This window comes from Podarcis filfolensis (genome assembly GCF_964270895.1).
Source record: "Podarcis filfolensis genome assembly, chromosome: 14".
Lineage (NCBI taxonomy): Eukaryota > Metazoa > Chordata > Lepidosauria > Squamata > Lacertidae > Podarcis > Podarcis filfolensis.
The window spans coordinates 37,603,540-37,619,906 of record NC_139616.1 but is presented as its reverse complement, the minus strand read 5'-3'; the positions used below and the strand labels follow the sequence as shown (position 1 = coordinate 37,619,906).

The 16,367-nt window shown below is 45.4% G+C and overlaps 1 protein-coding gene across 4 annotated transcripts in view; it reads left to right on the top strand.

The window, feature by feature from the left end:
• SNX29 (sorting nexin 29) overlaps positions 1–16,367 on the top strand; it is a 213,430-nt gene that overhangs the window by 178,306 nt on the left and 18,757 nt on the right. The window contains exon 21 of one of the 4 annotated variants that reach the window (XM_083585058.1): positions 13,607–13,631. The exons of the other annotated variants lie outside the window; for them this stretch is intronic. Coding sequence (XP_083441184.1) covers positions 13,607–13,616 — 10 coding nt within the window. The 3' untranslated portion in view covers positions 13,617–13,631. Of the gene's footprint in view, positions 1–13,606; positions 13,632–16,367 lie in introns of those variants that run through there. 4 annotated transcript variants of the gene reach the window in all.

The window sequence follows — 16,367 nt, the reverse complement described above, 5'->3', positions numbered from 1 at the left end:
ACCAGCATGAGTTTGACCAAACTGCGGGAGGCAGTGGAAGCAGGAGTGCCCGGCGTGCTCTGGTCCACGGGGTCACGAAGAGTCAGACACGACTAAGCAACAACAACAAAGTTGGTGGCCATCCCTGCCTCTTGTGGGAGCAAGTTCCCTAGCTAAGCTATGTGCCGTGTAAATAATTGATCCAGTTATATTGATACTAGGACCTTCTACGTAGGACTTAATAGCAAATACTGCTGTAAATCTTTTTTTAAAACAACAACAACAGATGCAATGGTTTTGAAATAAGATTTCCAAGAACAAGGACCAAACTGCTCTTTGCATTCACTTTAGCAGTGGCTCCCACTGCGTTGAGTGAAAGTACATCAGAGTCAATCTTTTGAGCATTCCTGATTTCTCACGGTAAGATTCCTCAGTTTATAAAAACCAAAACATGCAAAATGAACTTTCTCCTTTAGCGTTAATTAGAAAGTTAATCCAAAGTCCATTAAAGTTATTGAATATTCTCCCCAAAACTTCAGGGGAGCCCTTAAGTTAACAATAAAGCCAAGCACATTTAACCAAGGGGGAAAGGGAATGGTTATTACAGTAAATTAGTTCCTAGAGAATATTGAGGTTTTAATTATTATAAATGCCTTCCAGAATAGCCTAGTATCTTCATTAGCTGAGGCCTAAGATAACCCTGTTACCTTAATATATATTTTTTTCACCCTGAGTAACTAATCTGGAATTGTTGAACAAATACCAGCCAAGAATAATTTTAACACTGGCTGGGACTATGGAGCAGAAGAGAGAATTTCCATTACTTTCCAACTTTTACCTTATTGCGTAGAAGATGTCAAATTTAGTTTCAAGAACTACAACAGACCTGGAAGGCATCTGTTATTTTAGGGAAGAAAAAGTCAGAGTTAGAAATAGTCTCACAGGAGAGTGCCTTAAGAAAGTATCCAGAATGCTGCTGTTAGCATTTTACTAAAAAAAAAAAAAAAAAGAAAGAAAAAAAAGGCAGAAGCAAAAAAATAAAATAAAGCAATACTGATTTTGAACAGAATTTAATCCGCTTTCCCCCAGTAACTTGCTGCTGTACCTGGAATGACAATTGTTCGTTGTTATATAAGCATTTTTGCAGCGCTTCTCCCATCTGTACATGACACTTAGTAAACCTTAGAATACCCTGTAAGGTTGACCACGTGAAAGAGATAGGGGTTTGAGGCTGAGTGGCCTGACCAGGGCCACGCAATGACCTGAAATTTGAACTTGGGACATCCAAACTCATCCCCTTCTTAAGGTTCCAGGAGTCACAAATTGGGAACTTAAATGGTGAAGTCCAAGCACCTTACTCGTGCCACCACAGTGGCAGCTTCCAAGCAGAAGGAGCTGCTGGCCTCATTTCAGCAGCACAGCACCATCACTAAAGATGTCACAAGAAGACCCTAGGGTAGGGGCAGCCAACATGGCACCCTCCATAAGTAGTTGGAATACAACTCCCATTTTCCATGACCATTGGCAATGCTGGCCGAGGCAGATGGGAGTTGAAGTTCAACAACATCTGGAAGATACCACATTGGTTGTTGCTGCCCTACATCCTATCTCGCCACTTAAGTTTTGCTTCCATAACTTCACAACTACACTGCCCAGAGTCATTGGTACCAATGTGCGCTGAGATTGCCGATTCCTCCCCTGTGTTACCTGTTAGCCCTTTCAGACAAATTTGTAAAGAATGTAATCAGTTTGTAAACACACACGTACATAGAATCAGACTGCTGGCTCTTAACTTGTTTGTGAGTTTGTTTGGTTCTGGGACCTTTAAGATAAAATTATAAAAATGCAAAGAAGTGTGCAACAGAGAGAAGAAACATATAACAGTAAAGAAAATAATTGAGATAGAATACTTCTCTCTTTGTGCGTTATACCCGAACAGGTGTAATGAGTAGGTAGCATGGGGACAATGCGCTTTCCTGCCCCAATATTTCTGCTTTCCCTGCCATCTCTGCCCCTGTCGAACAGGGAAAGTCTGAAGAGAACTACCTAACCATGTTCATTTTAACACAAGTAGAACCCCCGCAGGATCAAGAACCTTGAGAAAGCAGAGTTCCTGATTCCGCAGAGCTTTCTACCCACATTTAAGCAAACACAGGTAGAAGCCTCCTCCAGACCTTCTGTATTCATCACAGGAAACTTGAAGTCTACTTGGGTGGGGTCAGGGGTGCTAGGGACCTGAGCCTTCCAATTTTGTGTTAACACTTCCTTTTCAAGGCACAGCAACTGAACGGAGCTGATCCATTGATTAAATCATAGGCTAAAACCTTCTAGATCTTGACATGTGCTGCAGAATGCTCAGCTTTCAGTAGATTTGTGTGGCTGAAAACCTTCCTGAATCCATGGGTAAGGATAATGTGGCTGCAAGTACAGTGTGGTTTATCGTAGCATCCAGAAATTGGGGGAGCTATAAAGGTAAAGGGACCCCTGACCATTAGGTCCAATTGTGACCTACTCTAGGGTTGCGGTGCTCATCTCGCTTTATTGGCCAAGGGAGGTGGCGTGCATGTGGCCAGCATGACTAAGCTGCTTCTGGTGAACCAGAGCAGCACACGGAAACAGTGTTTACCTTCCCGCCGCAGTGGTACCTATTTATCTACTTGCACTTTAATGTGCTTTCAAACTGCTAGGTTGGTAGGAGCAGGGACCGAGCAACGGGAGGTCACCCGTCGCGGGGATTCGAACCGCCGACCTTCTGATTGGCAAGTCCTAGGCTCTGTGGTTTAACCCACAGCGCCACCCGCATCCGGGGGAGCTATATATCCCCTCTAATTGGCCCAAGTCATTTTGGCACCTGAGGCAAACCACAAAATGGTGTCCCCCCCTCCTCTCCAGGAAAGAAGGGGTGAGTGAAGAACTACATCAGAAACAAGGGGTGGGGAAATAAAGATCTACATCAGAATCTTCTGCCTCTCTGGGTTCTGCTGCCTGAAGTGGTTGCCTTGCCTTGCCTTGTGGTTGGACTGCTCCTGGCTGCTGTACACAGCCTGGCCACAGTATTGCTCTGACGTGAATACTTTGATTGGCAGTAGCTTCCCATGGTCTCATGTGGGTCTTTCCTATGCCTGCTACCTGCATGCTTTTAACTGGAGAGATTGGACGGTGGACTGGACTTCTTTTGCTTGCAGAGCATGTGCTCTGCCACTGAGCTATGCCACCTCCACTTGGAGTGGGGCTTCCTTTCAGCTTAAACAAGCAAAATGTAAACAATACCAATGGGGTACTTTCAAAGTGTCTCTTCCAGTCACTGTCCAATACAACCAAGCATCCCTGTGGATTGAATTTGGAATTCACAAGCAAATTTGCCACTCTGCAATTATGTAATCCATTTTCAACAATAACCCAGGCACTTCTCTTGTACAGGCATACTTCTTGCTATAATAAACCTCTTAAAATGTCACTATCAGTTCAGTTGCCCTTGAGGAATGTGTTTATGGAGTTTGCTATAATGAGGAAATTTAATTGAAGAAGTTCAAAATGAGTTAAGTGCTTCGTGTACACTGTTGCTTGGAATGAGCTTGTGCTTTAAATTGATATTTCTATGCGTACACAAACACACACAGCTGCCTCACATATGCTGTGAAGTAGCCCAGCATTTTAAAATTGATTTTGTTATGGGGAAGATGTAAAAGGTCACTCCTGCCCCCCCCTCAATATCAATTGTCTATTGGGAGAACCTTAGGCTGTGGCATGGTTTGGACAAAACGTCACTCCTGCCAAATTGTGGAAGGAAGTGCACTACAGAATACTTGACAAAGTTAATGTGAGCTATGGGAATAGCTCTCCAATTTTTGTCATGTTGATGCTCTGCAGCAGCTTTTTTTTGGAAATAAATTTTCTTTTTGTCACAGATGAAACATAAATGACACATTCCTATAGGTCAGCCACGTCCAACTCCCAAGAGACTGTGATTTACTCACATTATAAAAATACTGGCTGTGATCTACCCATTGTTATTGACAGGCAAAGTTGTTGAGCTTTTTTGGGGGGAGCCAAAGCTTTTTCTGGGGGGGGGGGGGGAGAAAGATCTACTACAAATGTCCAGTGATCTACCAGTAGATCATGACCTACCTGTGGGACGTGCCTGCTATAGGTAGATAAATTGTGGCTCTCACGAAAGTAGAAGCCTGATGTTGTAGCAACAATAAGAGGCTTGGTGGTAAAGAAAGGTAAAGGACCGCTGGATGGTTAAGTGCAGCCAAAAGGCGACTGTGGGGTTGTGGCGCTCATCTCGCTTTCAGGCCAAGGGAGTCGGCATTTGTCCGCAGACAGCTTTCCAGGTCGTGTGGCCGGCAGGACTAAACCACTTCTGGCGCAGCGGAATACACTGACTGAAACCAGAGCACATGGAAACGCCATTTACCTTCCTGCCACAGTGGTACCTACTCATCTGCTTGCGCTGGTGTGCTTTTGAACTGCTAGGTTGGCAGGAGCTGGGACAGAGCAATGGGAGCTCACCCAGTCACGGGGATTTGAACCGCCGACCTTCTGATTGGCAAGAGGCTCAGTGGTTTAGACCACAGTGCCACCTGCGTCCCTGCTTGGTGGTGTGGATCAGGCTCTACCCAAAGGACAAAGCACAATAACAAAGGACCAGTGACCCACAGTGGCTCATCACAGCTTCCCACAGCCTGAAGCAGCTGCAAGCGGGGGGGGGGGGGGGCTTCTTTAACAAAACTAAAATGTGGACATAGGCAATGCCTTTGGACCACCTCATATATCAGGGTTGGGGAAGCTTTTGCCCCCCAGGTGTTGCTGAACTACAATGCCAATAATCCTTGACCACTGGCCATTTTTTTCTAAGGCTGATAGGAATCCACATTCCCCCAGCCCCTGCACTGCTGCTATGCTTGACTAAGGGATACACAGCATGGATATTTCTTGGAAGCAATGTGGTGCTTTTCACAGCAAGCTGTTTCCTGCTTTGTTCTATGGGGGCTGGAGGTAGCATTATTAGGAATTTGAAGGGTGCTTTTAAAGGATTGTGTAAGACTAGAGTGAGATTGGGTAAGATGAGAGGGGGGGCAGGCATCTTACCTGGTAAAGCAAAATAAATGCAGGTGATTTTTAAAATTTTTTTAAGGGATGGAGCAGAAACATTTGTGTCCCTTTTCAATTACTTTTTAGGGCAGGTGAAGAAAGGAGCTTTCCTGGAAAGCAAAGAGCCTGCAGAAAATGCAATGGTGTTTTTTTTTTAAAAGACAAAGCCAGGCTGGTACAGTAATCAAGATGGTTATGCACTTTTGCTTAAGTACTGTCTTGTTAATTTAGGAATGCCGCCCTCTGGATTAGGTCTTGAATATTTATGCATCCTTCCAAATGTTAAGATGACAAAAATCTGCCATGAAGTATCAGGTGGCTTCCGATGAGGGAGATGTCATTTGCCTTCCTCAACTTTTGATGTGGAAGAAGTGATGTGTGAATATACTCCATTTTGCTCTTCCATTGGTTAAAAAAAGAAGGTGGGGGGACCCCCTTCGCTTCTTTTCATTTGAGCTTTTATAAGAAAATCTTCCGGCTGCTGTCAGTCTCTGATATTGAAAGCAGCATGTTATTCACTCTGGGCAGCCACCAATAAAATTTCAGAATCCATCACTCAGTGATGGGTGTTCTTAATCTGCCTGCTACAAGCATCTGTGGCCTTTCGCTTCCTAATTCTGCAGTACATTTTAATAGAGCTGGCATTTTGCATTATGGTGCCCTTCAGAGTCCATTAAATACATTCGTAGCAGCAAGATTTCAAACACTCTTAATGGAAACACAAGACACTTTCAAAATTAATAAGTGCTCTTTAATATGTTAAACAATGTTCACGTATCGTGATTCCAAATAACATCAAATACTTTATCACAATCTCCACTGCACAAGCTCAAGCTTGTTGTGCTCTAACATAATTTGGATGTCTAGTTTATTGTCCTTCAAAGAATGTGAAACATTTACTTTTTCTATTATGTAATAAAACCGGAAGAATAACATCTTGCAGTATAACGGGGGGTGGGTGGGTTGTGTCATTTAGGGACTGGATACCATATTAGCAGCCACACCTCCCAAGTGGTCTTCTCTTTGGACTGAGGGTCCAAACAGATGTAATACAGGATATATTTGATTGGCACTTTTTATGCCAGGTTAGTTAACCAAGGCATCCACCTCTATTAGCCAGGATCCAAAGAACTGCACCACAAGTCAGATGTGTCCAAGAGGGCTTTGGGTTTCTATTTTTAAATAGAATATTCCTGCACTGACAGATATCAAATCACAAGAACCATGGCTCAAATATACTTGCAAAGCATTACCTGATGTGTGTGGGCCAATGCTCTGGCTTAGTGACCTGGCTTCGCATAAGGGAATTTCCTTACTTTAGATTCTGGGGAGATTTTTCAAAAACAGTTTCTGATTGGGCTGATTAAAGGAAGAGTTAGGAGGAATTAAAGAACCTTTTAATGAGGGTGAAAGAGGAGAGCGCAAAATATGGTCTGAAGCTCAACATCAAAAAAACAAAGATTATGGCCACTAGTCCCATCACCTCCTGGCAAATAGAAGGGGAAGAGATGGAGGCAGTGAGAGATTTTACTTTCTTGGGCTCCATGATCACTGCAGATGGTGACAGCAGTCACGAAATTAAAAGACGCCTGCTTCTTGGGAGAAATCAATGACAAACCTAGACAGCATCTTGAAAAGCAGAGACATCACCCTGCCGACAAAGGTTCGCATTGTTAAAGCTATGGTTTTCCCAGTTGTGATGTATGAAAGTGAGAGCTGGACTATAAAGAAGGCTGATCGCTGAAGAATTGATGCTTTTGAATTATGGTGCTGGAGGAGACTCTTGAGAGTCCCATGGACTGCAAGAAGATCAGACCTATCCATTCTGAAGGATATCAGCCCTGAGTGCTCACTGGAAGGACAGATCCTGAAGCTGAGGCTCCAATACTTTGGCCACCTCATGAGAAGGGAAGACTTCCTGGAAAAGACCCTGATGTTGGGAAAGATGGAGGGCACAAGGAGAAGGGGACGACAGAGGACGAGATGGTTTGACAGTGTTCTCTAAGCTACGAACATGAGTTTGACCAAGCTGCGGGAGGCAGTGGAAGACAGGAGTGCCTGGTGTGCTCTGGTCCATGGGGTCACAAAGAGTCGGACATGACTAAATGACTAAACAACAACAAAGGAAGAATGGAAGATGTGAGAACTATGTGAGATCTCAAGCGGCTAAACCAGAGAATGAAAAAATAGAATGTTAGTATTATCAGCCTTGGAATCAAGCAACAAGAACCATCTTCTAAGGTTGTGGACTTGTCTGGGGCATATCTCCATATTCCTATTCAACCAGCACACAGAAAATTCCTTCACTTATACAGGTGGATATCATCCACCCCACAGCTGTAGATGTGTGGCTCTGGGTTGCATCCATGCTTCCTTTACTCATAGTAGACACATTGAATTAATTAGCAGGACTAACTTAGGTCCATTGATTTAATTAGGTTTACTCTGATTAAAACCTGGTTGGATTCAATTCTTTGGTTCTGCACCCGTGATCTATCAGTATTTGCAACATTATATTTCAACCCGAGTTTTCATCAAGAAGGGCAAGACCTTCACCAAACTCTCTTCTGCCCAAGAGCCCACATTTTTGTAGTCAACGTGGAGGAGAGTGATTCTGCACACACCTGTTTCTTATACTCCAGATTAGTTCATCTTGATTCCTATTTGCTCAGTCTTCCGTTGCTGTTGCAGACTCACCCGTGGGAAGAACAAGATGCTGTCAAAGATGCCAAACAGCACAGGCAGAAACTTCCTCACCACCACCCCAGTTTCCGCAGCTTGAATACAAATTTTGTTGCCATCGCTTGTGAAAAGAGATGATTCAGTTGATATTTCAGCTGAAAAGACACAAACTTTGCAAAAAACACACACAAAAACAAACCTCTGTGTCTTGGCAAGACATTGAAATGGAAGAAGGATTACTCTTTTCCAGTATTTCAAAACCCTACCCTTTATTTGGGGGTTACATGAAACTTCTTTTGCAGTCGCATCAGAAATAATTTATCATGGAGAAACCCCTGAAAGCTTCTCTGCTCAATAATTCTATGTGTGTGGATCAAGTTACAATCGAGGCTCCTTGCCAGATATGTATAGGGAAACTGCCTCTCATCTTCATTTCCCTAGGGTGTCTCATGCAATATTGCAAGGCTAAATAGTTACCTGCAACATTAAATAACTCACACAATATTAGCTTGTGGCCCTTTGCCCTGGCCTCGTATGGTCACCTTGTCTGCCCTTCAGGCTGCGGAGTTAATAAGCTTGGTTGTCACATTGTTCCAGTGCACAAGGCAACATGCTCTGAAAACAAATAGATGCAATCACACTTGCACTGATTTATTATTTTGGGCAAGCCGACAAAGAAATACGGTACCACATAATGAAACTCGTTTCTAGTTTGATATTTGCAAGTTTGAAAACTGGAGCTGTGTTTCTCCAGGATAATGGAATGCCTGATGCTCTGCCTTGCTATTGATGACTGCTCTATTCTTTACTTTCCCTAATAAAATAAACAACATTATTTCAGCACACATTCCATCTTCTCTGGTAATAAAAGCAAAACATAAAGACAGGAATGTGCTGTTGGTATTTCTTCCGTGGGCTGTTTCAGCTCTGATATTTTGCAGGTGTGTGTTAATTGTGATGTGTCTTAAAGCAGCATTTATCTGTCTCTCTTGGCAAATACCCCATGTTGGACCCTTGTGCCATCTAAGCCAGAATACTTGATTATTCAATCTCTTCCTACCTTGAAATGTAGGTAACATCCACACTCATCTCTTTAAAGCACTTCTATACCATGGCTGTCCAAGTATTCCCAGTGACAGAGCATATACTTTGGCTGCAAAATCTCCCCGGTTCAGCTCTTAGCACTTCCTAGTTAAAAGAATCAGGTCGCAGGTGATGCCTAAGGCTTCAATCTTGGACAGACTCTGAAGACTGGACAGTACTGGATTAGATGCTTTGTATATTCCCAAGTGAACAATTGATGGATATCACTTCCCTTTCCTCTGTGGTCCCATTTATATATGGATTATCTTGAACATCCCATTATCAGCTGTATTTTTCTGGCCCCGTAAGAAGATGCAGGATTCCCTTGTGATGGAAGCAGAAGCCTTGAAAGGGTAGAGAGTCAGACCTTACCCATAAAACCCTGTGCTCACCAGCTGTAATCCTTGCCTGTTCAGTTTTGCCACTACAGGGTGTTGTCATTGCTGCCTCTTTCTACCATTTATGCCCAATTATACAGGGTGGCGCTGTGGGTTAAACCACAGAGCCTAGGACTTGCTGATCAGAAGGTCGGCGGTTTGAATCCCTGCGACGGGGTGAGCTCCCGTTGCTCGGTCCCTGCTCCTGCAAACCTAGCAGTTCAAAAGCACGTCAAAGTGCAAGTAGATAAATAGGTACCGCTCCGGCGGGAAGGTAAACGGCGTTTCCGTGCGCTGCTCTGGTTCGCCAGAAGCGGCTTAGTCATGCTGGCCACATGACCCAGAAGCCGTACGCCGGCTCCCTTGGCCAATAAAGTGAGATGAGCGCCGCAACCCCAAAGTCGGTCACGACTGGACCTAATGGTCAGGGGTCCCTTTACCTTTTATACAGTGGTACCTCGGGTTACATACGCTTCAGGTTACATACGCTTCAGGTTACAGACTCCGCTAACCCAGAAATAGTACCTCGGGTTAAGAACTTTGCTTCAGGATGAGAACAGAAATTGTGCTCTGGCGGTGCGGTGGCAGCAGGAGGCCATATTAGCTAAAGTAGTACTTCAGGTTAAGAACACTTTGAGGTTAAGAACGGACCTCTGGAACAAATTAAGTACTTAACCGGAGGTACCACTGTACTGCTATTTATAGCATGGGCCAGGAAACTTGCTGGACTCCAACTCCCATCCTCCCTAGCTACTATGGTGGATGGTCAGTCATGATAATGGTGATAATTAATGGTGATGGGTGTTGTGTTCCAGCAACACCCATAGGGTGACGGGTGGCCCACCCCTGCTTTATAGCAATGAAAGGCTATGCACTCACATTTTCTCCTGGACTTAAATGACTGGAGAGTGGGGAGACAGAGAACACAAGAGTGTTTCAGTTGTATATGTTCTCTTCTGGCTCTTTAAATTAGAAATGACAGGATGACGAGAGCAGCTGGTTTCACTGCAAGAAAGACCTGGCTCCAAAGCCAGCCTTCTTGTCATCTCAAAGCACTATGCTGCTTTTAGCATCAGCATTGCAACTGACACAGCTCTCTCTCTCTATCTGCAGAGCAGCTGTGGTGGACTCAGGCAAGTGGGACCAGTTCTATCTGCTTAATTTGACTTCCAGGTCTCAACCTGGAGCAACCTTTTCTCTTCTGACAAGCACAGCATCCCTTGTCCTGTTCCACTGCCAGTCCATCACCCACCCACTCTCCACTTTCTTTCCTTAGAGCAAAAATGAAAGATCACCTGCTCATGAGAAGGTGGGCATCAGAACCTAGGGGAGAAGCCAGGAGGCTTAAGCCTAGGCTGGGGGGCTGATAGAGGACAGAATGATGCTAGAAGGCAGTCCTTAAATGGTCCGCATGCCACTACTGGACAAATAGAAGCCCATGAGTAGCACTGTTTTTTCTAGGGCCTCTTTCGGTCAATGTCCCTGAATACTAGTTGTGCTTAACAGAATGGCATTGTCAAAATGTCCTTAAAACCAGGACAGAGTCCAGCTTCTCCCCTCTTTCTGCCGCCCCTCCATTTCTGCTTTCAGCTTGGAATACAATAGAGATCCGATCTCTTTTTACATAGCTTTCTGCCAGTGTCTTACGTATTTGCTGATGCCAGCCCAGTTCACATTGTGAGGTTAGTGCAGTAAAACAGCTGAAACAACTTTTATTTGGTTTGACCTCAAGGACGTGCTGGATGATCAAAGCACGTTTTGATCATCGCAGGCTTCCCTTTAGTAGGCTCCTCACGTGTGACTTTCATAAAAACCTAAGCTTTGTGATTAAAATTGAAGACTCTAATTTGTTTCTCTGGACACATGTGACTTGAACTTATGCTAGGCTTTGTCCATCATGGACATTGCATTTGTACCTATGTAGCTCTTTTCTCTTGTGATTTTCTTCTACTAGCATTTGCTGGGCTAATTTGATATGAGAGAGAGAGAGAGAGAGAGAGAGGGAGGGAGGCATGTCCATCCTATGAAAATTTCATCCATTGAGCTCAACAGGAAATAAAATAGGCTGCTTTTCCTTGTTTCAGCTCTTTGAAATAACTTTGCCACCAGAGGGTGTTGCATACTTTTTGTGTTAGGACCCTGCTTGAAGCATTTTTTTTAGTTAAATAGTTTAACCTGCCCTGTAGAGGGTTTCTTCTTCTTTTACACAGGAGACCTTCAAGCATTTCAGGAACTGATTTGTGTCATTGCCAGGACTTAAGCAAAAGGGTTGGGAACCTGTAACCCTCCAGATGCTGCCCCTTCCCATTGTCCCTGATCATTGGCCATGTTGGCTTGGGTTGATGGGAGTTGGAGTCCAGCAACATCTGAAGCTCCACAGGTTCCCCACCCCTGATAAGAGCCTGTCCGTGGAGGAGTCATTTGACAAGATGAATGTGATTGGTTGGAGATGCCTTCAGAATAGAAGGGCATCCGAGCAATTTTGAACCCGAGCAATTTTGCTCTGAGGGCATATCCATCTTGTCACATATCTACTTAAGCTTCCAGTTGGCTCTAGCCTGTCCTGCAGCCACAGTCTTGAATCATCTTCTTAATTTAGCTTGCATCCAGACCCTCAGTGAACTGTCCATGGTCCTAATAACACACTGTTTATCTTGTACTCTTGCCATGCTTTGCTGCTGCCACCCCTATGTGCTTCAGCCTAAAATAGGAGACCTTGTAGTTCACCAATTTCAGTGCTTGCCCTGCATTGTGGAGAAGTCGGAGCTTCCTTTGATGTACAGAACCATTTGCTAAGAATTAGGCCAGTGAACAGAGAGCATTTGGGTCCAGTTCACAGCAGGTTCCTGTATAACTCTGCAGGGAGTAACACTGGCTGGTTCCTACCACAACCTTGCTTGGCGAAGGGCATGAACTTTTCTTAGGGGAAACTTTGATAGATAGAGCATCTGCTCTGCAATATCAAACAGCGGGGGAAGTCAGTGGGATATAATAATTTTCTAGGCAGAACTATAATGTGTAATGAGCCCTGAGGCTGCTTTCACAAGAGACAATTGAATGGTCTGCACCATAATGTCAGATGGGGCCGGCGTGATGCGTGTTTGTAATGTTAACCTCTTTGCGCCCGTTGTTTTCCAGTGTGCAAAACAGAACAGACACTCTGTGGCAAAAAAAATAATAATCACAGGATGCATGAAAATACTGTTGTCAGGACCAGCCAACGTTCAAAATTGAGTTTGAGAGCTTCCAAATGACACCAGACGCAGATGTTCAAGCATATTAGATAGCATCAGGAAAGAAAATGTTCTGTACCTGAAAAGATGCTCTCACCTTCTTCTTGTAGGTCAGCCGGGCACCTCTGTATGTTTCATACTGAAGCTCCCATCGGCCCCAGGCAAGCAGAGCCATGCTGGCTGGAACTGATAAGAGTTATAGTCCAAAACATCAAGTTTGCAAAGGCTGGGAAGGTTATTTCAGTGCCTGAAGTGGTGATGGAAGGTGGTTGGTTAGGTCACTGTCTCTTGGATTTAATGACTTGTCTTACATGGAGTCATGCTTTGATTTATGTAGCGACAGAAGTGCTTCCTTTGTGGGGAGATTAATAGGAGGAGAACATTTGCCCCAACTTGTTTTCTGGTATTATATCCTAGCAATACATGTTTCTGTACACATCAGATCTTGCACAGGGTCAATTCTGGGCTGCTGGTGGAGAAAGCCCTTGTTAAGGATGAGCATCACATGCAGTGTCTTCAGAAATACTCAGATGTCTCCAGCTAAGTCCTCCTCAGAGTTATGTAGTCATGCTTATTAACTTCAGTGGGTCTACTCTGTGTAGGGCTAACATTGGAAACAACTTACTATGGTAAACATTCAGTCTGTTGTTTTGGAGAGCGCCAGCCTCTCTAAGTGAAGCTTTCCCCACTGCCCGAAACAGAACTCTATTGTGGTTGGCATAGGTAAAGGTAAAGGGACCCCTGACCATTAGGTCCAGTCATGACCGACTCTGGGGTTGGGGCGCTCATCTCTCTTTATTGTCCCACTGGAGCGGTACCTATTTATCTACTTGCACTTTGTGCTTTCAAACTGCTAGGTTGGCAGGAGCAGGGACCGAGCAACAGGAGCTCACCCTGTCGCGGGGATTCGAACCGCTGACCTTCTGATCGGCAAGTCCTAGGCTCTGTGGTTTAACCCACAGCACCACCCGCTTCCAACCCCTCCCCTTAGCCCACTTGAAAATTGCTGAGGGTCTTGCCAGACCACTGAATGGTATTTCTGCCCACTGCAGCAATGGTGATGTGCTGCCCTAGATGCTGTAGGATGTTTAATTTTAATTTTATGGCTTCTTTGATTTCTTTTTTAAAAATAGTATGGCAATTTGAATTCTATAGAACCCCATAGAGCGAGTAGGATACTCTGTGAAGCAAGATACATAGCTTCAGTAAAGACGTCAAACATCTTCCTTTCCCCGCCTGCCCCTGGAGCGCCATAGGTAGGCGCTTCGCTTTCTCATCTGTTGTGAAGCATTGCATCTGCAGCGTTTCCTATTCTGTGCTTGATGGTATCTTTTTATATTCTTTCTTTTTTTTTTTTAGAGTAGTAATTCTTTCTGGAGAGAAGCTTCTAAAAACATTTTTAACGGCTTTGTGTCTCTCTCTGTCTCATCGTGTTTCTTCTGTTTTCCCTTAATACCAGACAGATTGGCTATGGACTGTTTAAAAGTTAAATAGGTAATTAAGGCGGGCACGCTCCGTCTGTCTTTGTATGCAGGCGCCGTGCAAACACAGGGGGGAAGGGGTCTCCAGATAGTTTCTGTAAAAGCAGCTCGATGACATACGGTATCTGTGGCTTCACAAGAGGGTAGCTTAGGAATCTTCCAGAACCTTAGCCAGTGTCAGGGAGCAGTGGTGGCTAGATACTGAGGAAAGGGCACCAGGAGAAGCGGGGTTGGAGATGGACTTGGAAGAAGGTATCAGTGACTTGCAGGAGCCTGTAACAGCCAGGAGGTGAGAGTCAAGAGTCAGGGGAAGCTGCAGAATTACCGTATTTTTTGTCCCATTGGGCGCACCGCCCCATAGGACGCACCTAGTTTTTTTTTTGGGGGGGGATAAAGAAAAAAAAATATTTCCCCCCCAGGCATGGGGCTGGCGCGGGGGAAGCCCGAGCTTCCCCCGACCCCAGCCCCCAGAACAGCCTGCTATCCGCAAGCCTAGGGAGCCGCGCCGGTCTCCCCAGGGCTTGCGGAGAGCTGCGCGAAGCCCGGGCGCGCTCTTCAGCGCGCCCCAGGCTTCGGAATGCAGGCAGCTCTGCGCAACCCTTGGGAGCCCGGCGCGACTTCGGGTTGCGCAGAGCTTCCTGAAGCCTGGAGAGCGAGAGGGGTCGGTGCGCACCGACCCCTCTCGCTCTCCAGGCTTCAGCGAAAGCCTGTATTCGCCCCATAGGACGCACACACATTTCCCCTTCATTTTTGGAGGGGAAAAATGCGTCCTATAGGGCGAAAAATATGGTAGTGAAGAACAGGTGCAGGAGGTGGGAGAGATACGTCAGTCTGGTGTAGAGCAGGCATAGGCAAACTCCGGCCCCCCAGATGTTTGGGACTACAGTTCCCATCATCCCTGAGCACTGGTCCTGTTAGCTAGGGATGATGGGAATTGTAGTCCCAAACATCTGGAGGGCCGGAGTTTGCCTATGCCTGGTGTAGAGTCAAGGGCTTCCACACCTCCTGCTGCTGCTGCTGCTGCTGCTGCCTTCACCTCTCCTGCTCCACTGTCTCCTTGAAACCCGAGGAAGCCACTGGCAGGGATGAGAAACTGTGGTTTGTATCCAGTTCTAGTTCAGCTCATAGGAGAACCACTGAAATAATAGACATGGCTAACTCAGGCCCATGAATTTAATTTAGCTGACTACAACCCAATACTGGGCTGGATGGACAAAAGTCTGACCTGATAGAAGGCAGATTTCTGTCTTCCTTGAAATCTTTGGCCTTTGATTTACTTTCCCTACTGAAGTCTTCCTTGGAGAAGCACTACTGTGCTGAACACCACAGCTTGAAGAGTGAGCCCAGGGCCCTGAAAGCACAGCATGGGTCCAGGATGGAATGGGGAGTGAGATGGGGGGAAGCCATCTTCTTAAAGCAAGTTACCTTGCAGATGCACCTCAGGCAGAACTTGGCACTGTGATAAAAGAGGAAGGAGCAGAATTGGCAATCAAAACAAAGGCTGGACCCCATAATAATCAAGGGCGCTTATGAGCCAAAACAATGGCCTGGTGGGAGGAAGGAATTGATTGCCGTGGCAGGAGGTCTTTGCTGCCTTCCTTGCTCTCTGAACTGGTGACAACTGCTAACTAGTGCTGGAGAAGAGGAGCTTTGGATTATTGCCCTGTTAAACCTGTTTGCTGCCTTCCATCCCACTTGAGGTCTATAAAAAAGCTTGTGTGCAGCTGTTTAAGAGGGAAGGTACAAATCAAGAAGTCCCTGAATCTAAGAAGAGCCCTGCTGGATAATAATAATAATAATAATAATAATAATAATAATAATAATAATAACAACAACAACAACAACAACAATAATAATAATAATTTATTTGTACTCCGCCCATCTGGCTGGGTTTCCCCAGCCACTCTGGGCGGCTTCCACAAAGACCAAAAATACACTAAGATGTCACACATTAAAAACTTCCCTGACCAGGGCTGCCTAAAGATGTCTTCTGAATGTCAGGTAGTTGTTTATCGTTTTGACATCTAATGGGAGGGCGTTCCACAGGGCGGGCACCACTACCGAGAAGGCCCTCTGCCTGGTTCCCTGTAGCTTTGCTTCTCACAATGAGGGAACTGCCAGAAGGCCCTCGACGCTGGACCTCAGTGTCCAGGTAGAACGATGGGGGTGGAGACGCTCCTTCAGGTATACTGGGCCAAGGCCATTTAGGGCTTGAAAGGTCAGCACCAACACTTTGAATTGTGCTCAGAAACGTACTGGGAGCCAATGTAGGTCTTTCAAGACTGGTGTTATGTGGTCTCGGCGGCCGCCCCCAGTCACCAGTCTAGCTGCCGCATTCTGGATTAGTTGTAGTTTCCAGGTCACCTTCAAAGGTAGCCCCACGTAGAGCGCATTGCAGTAGTCCAAGCGGGAGATAACTAGAGCATGCACCACTC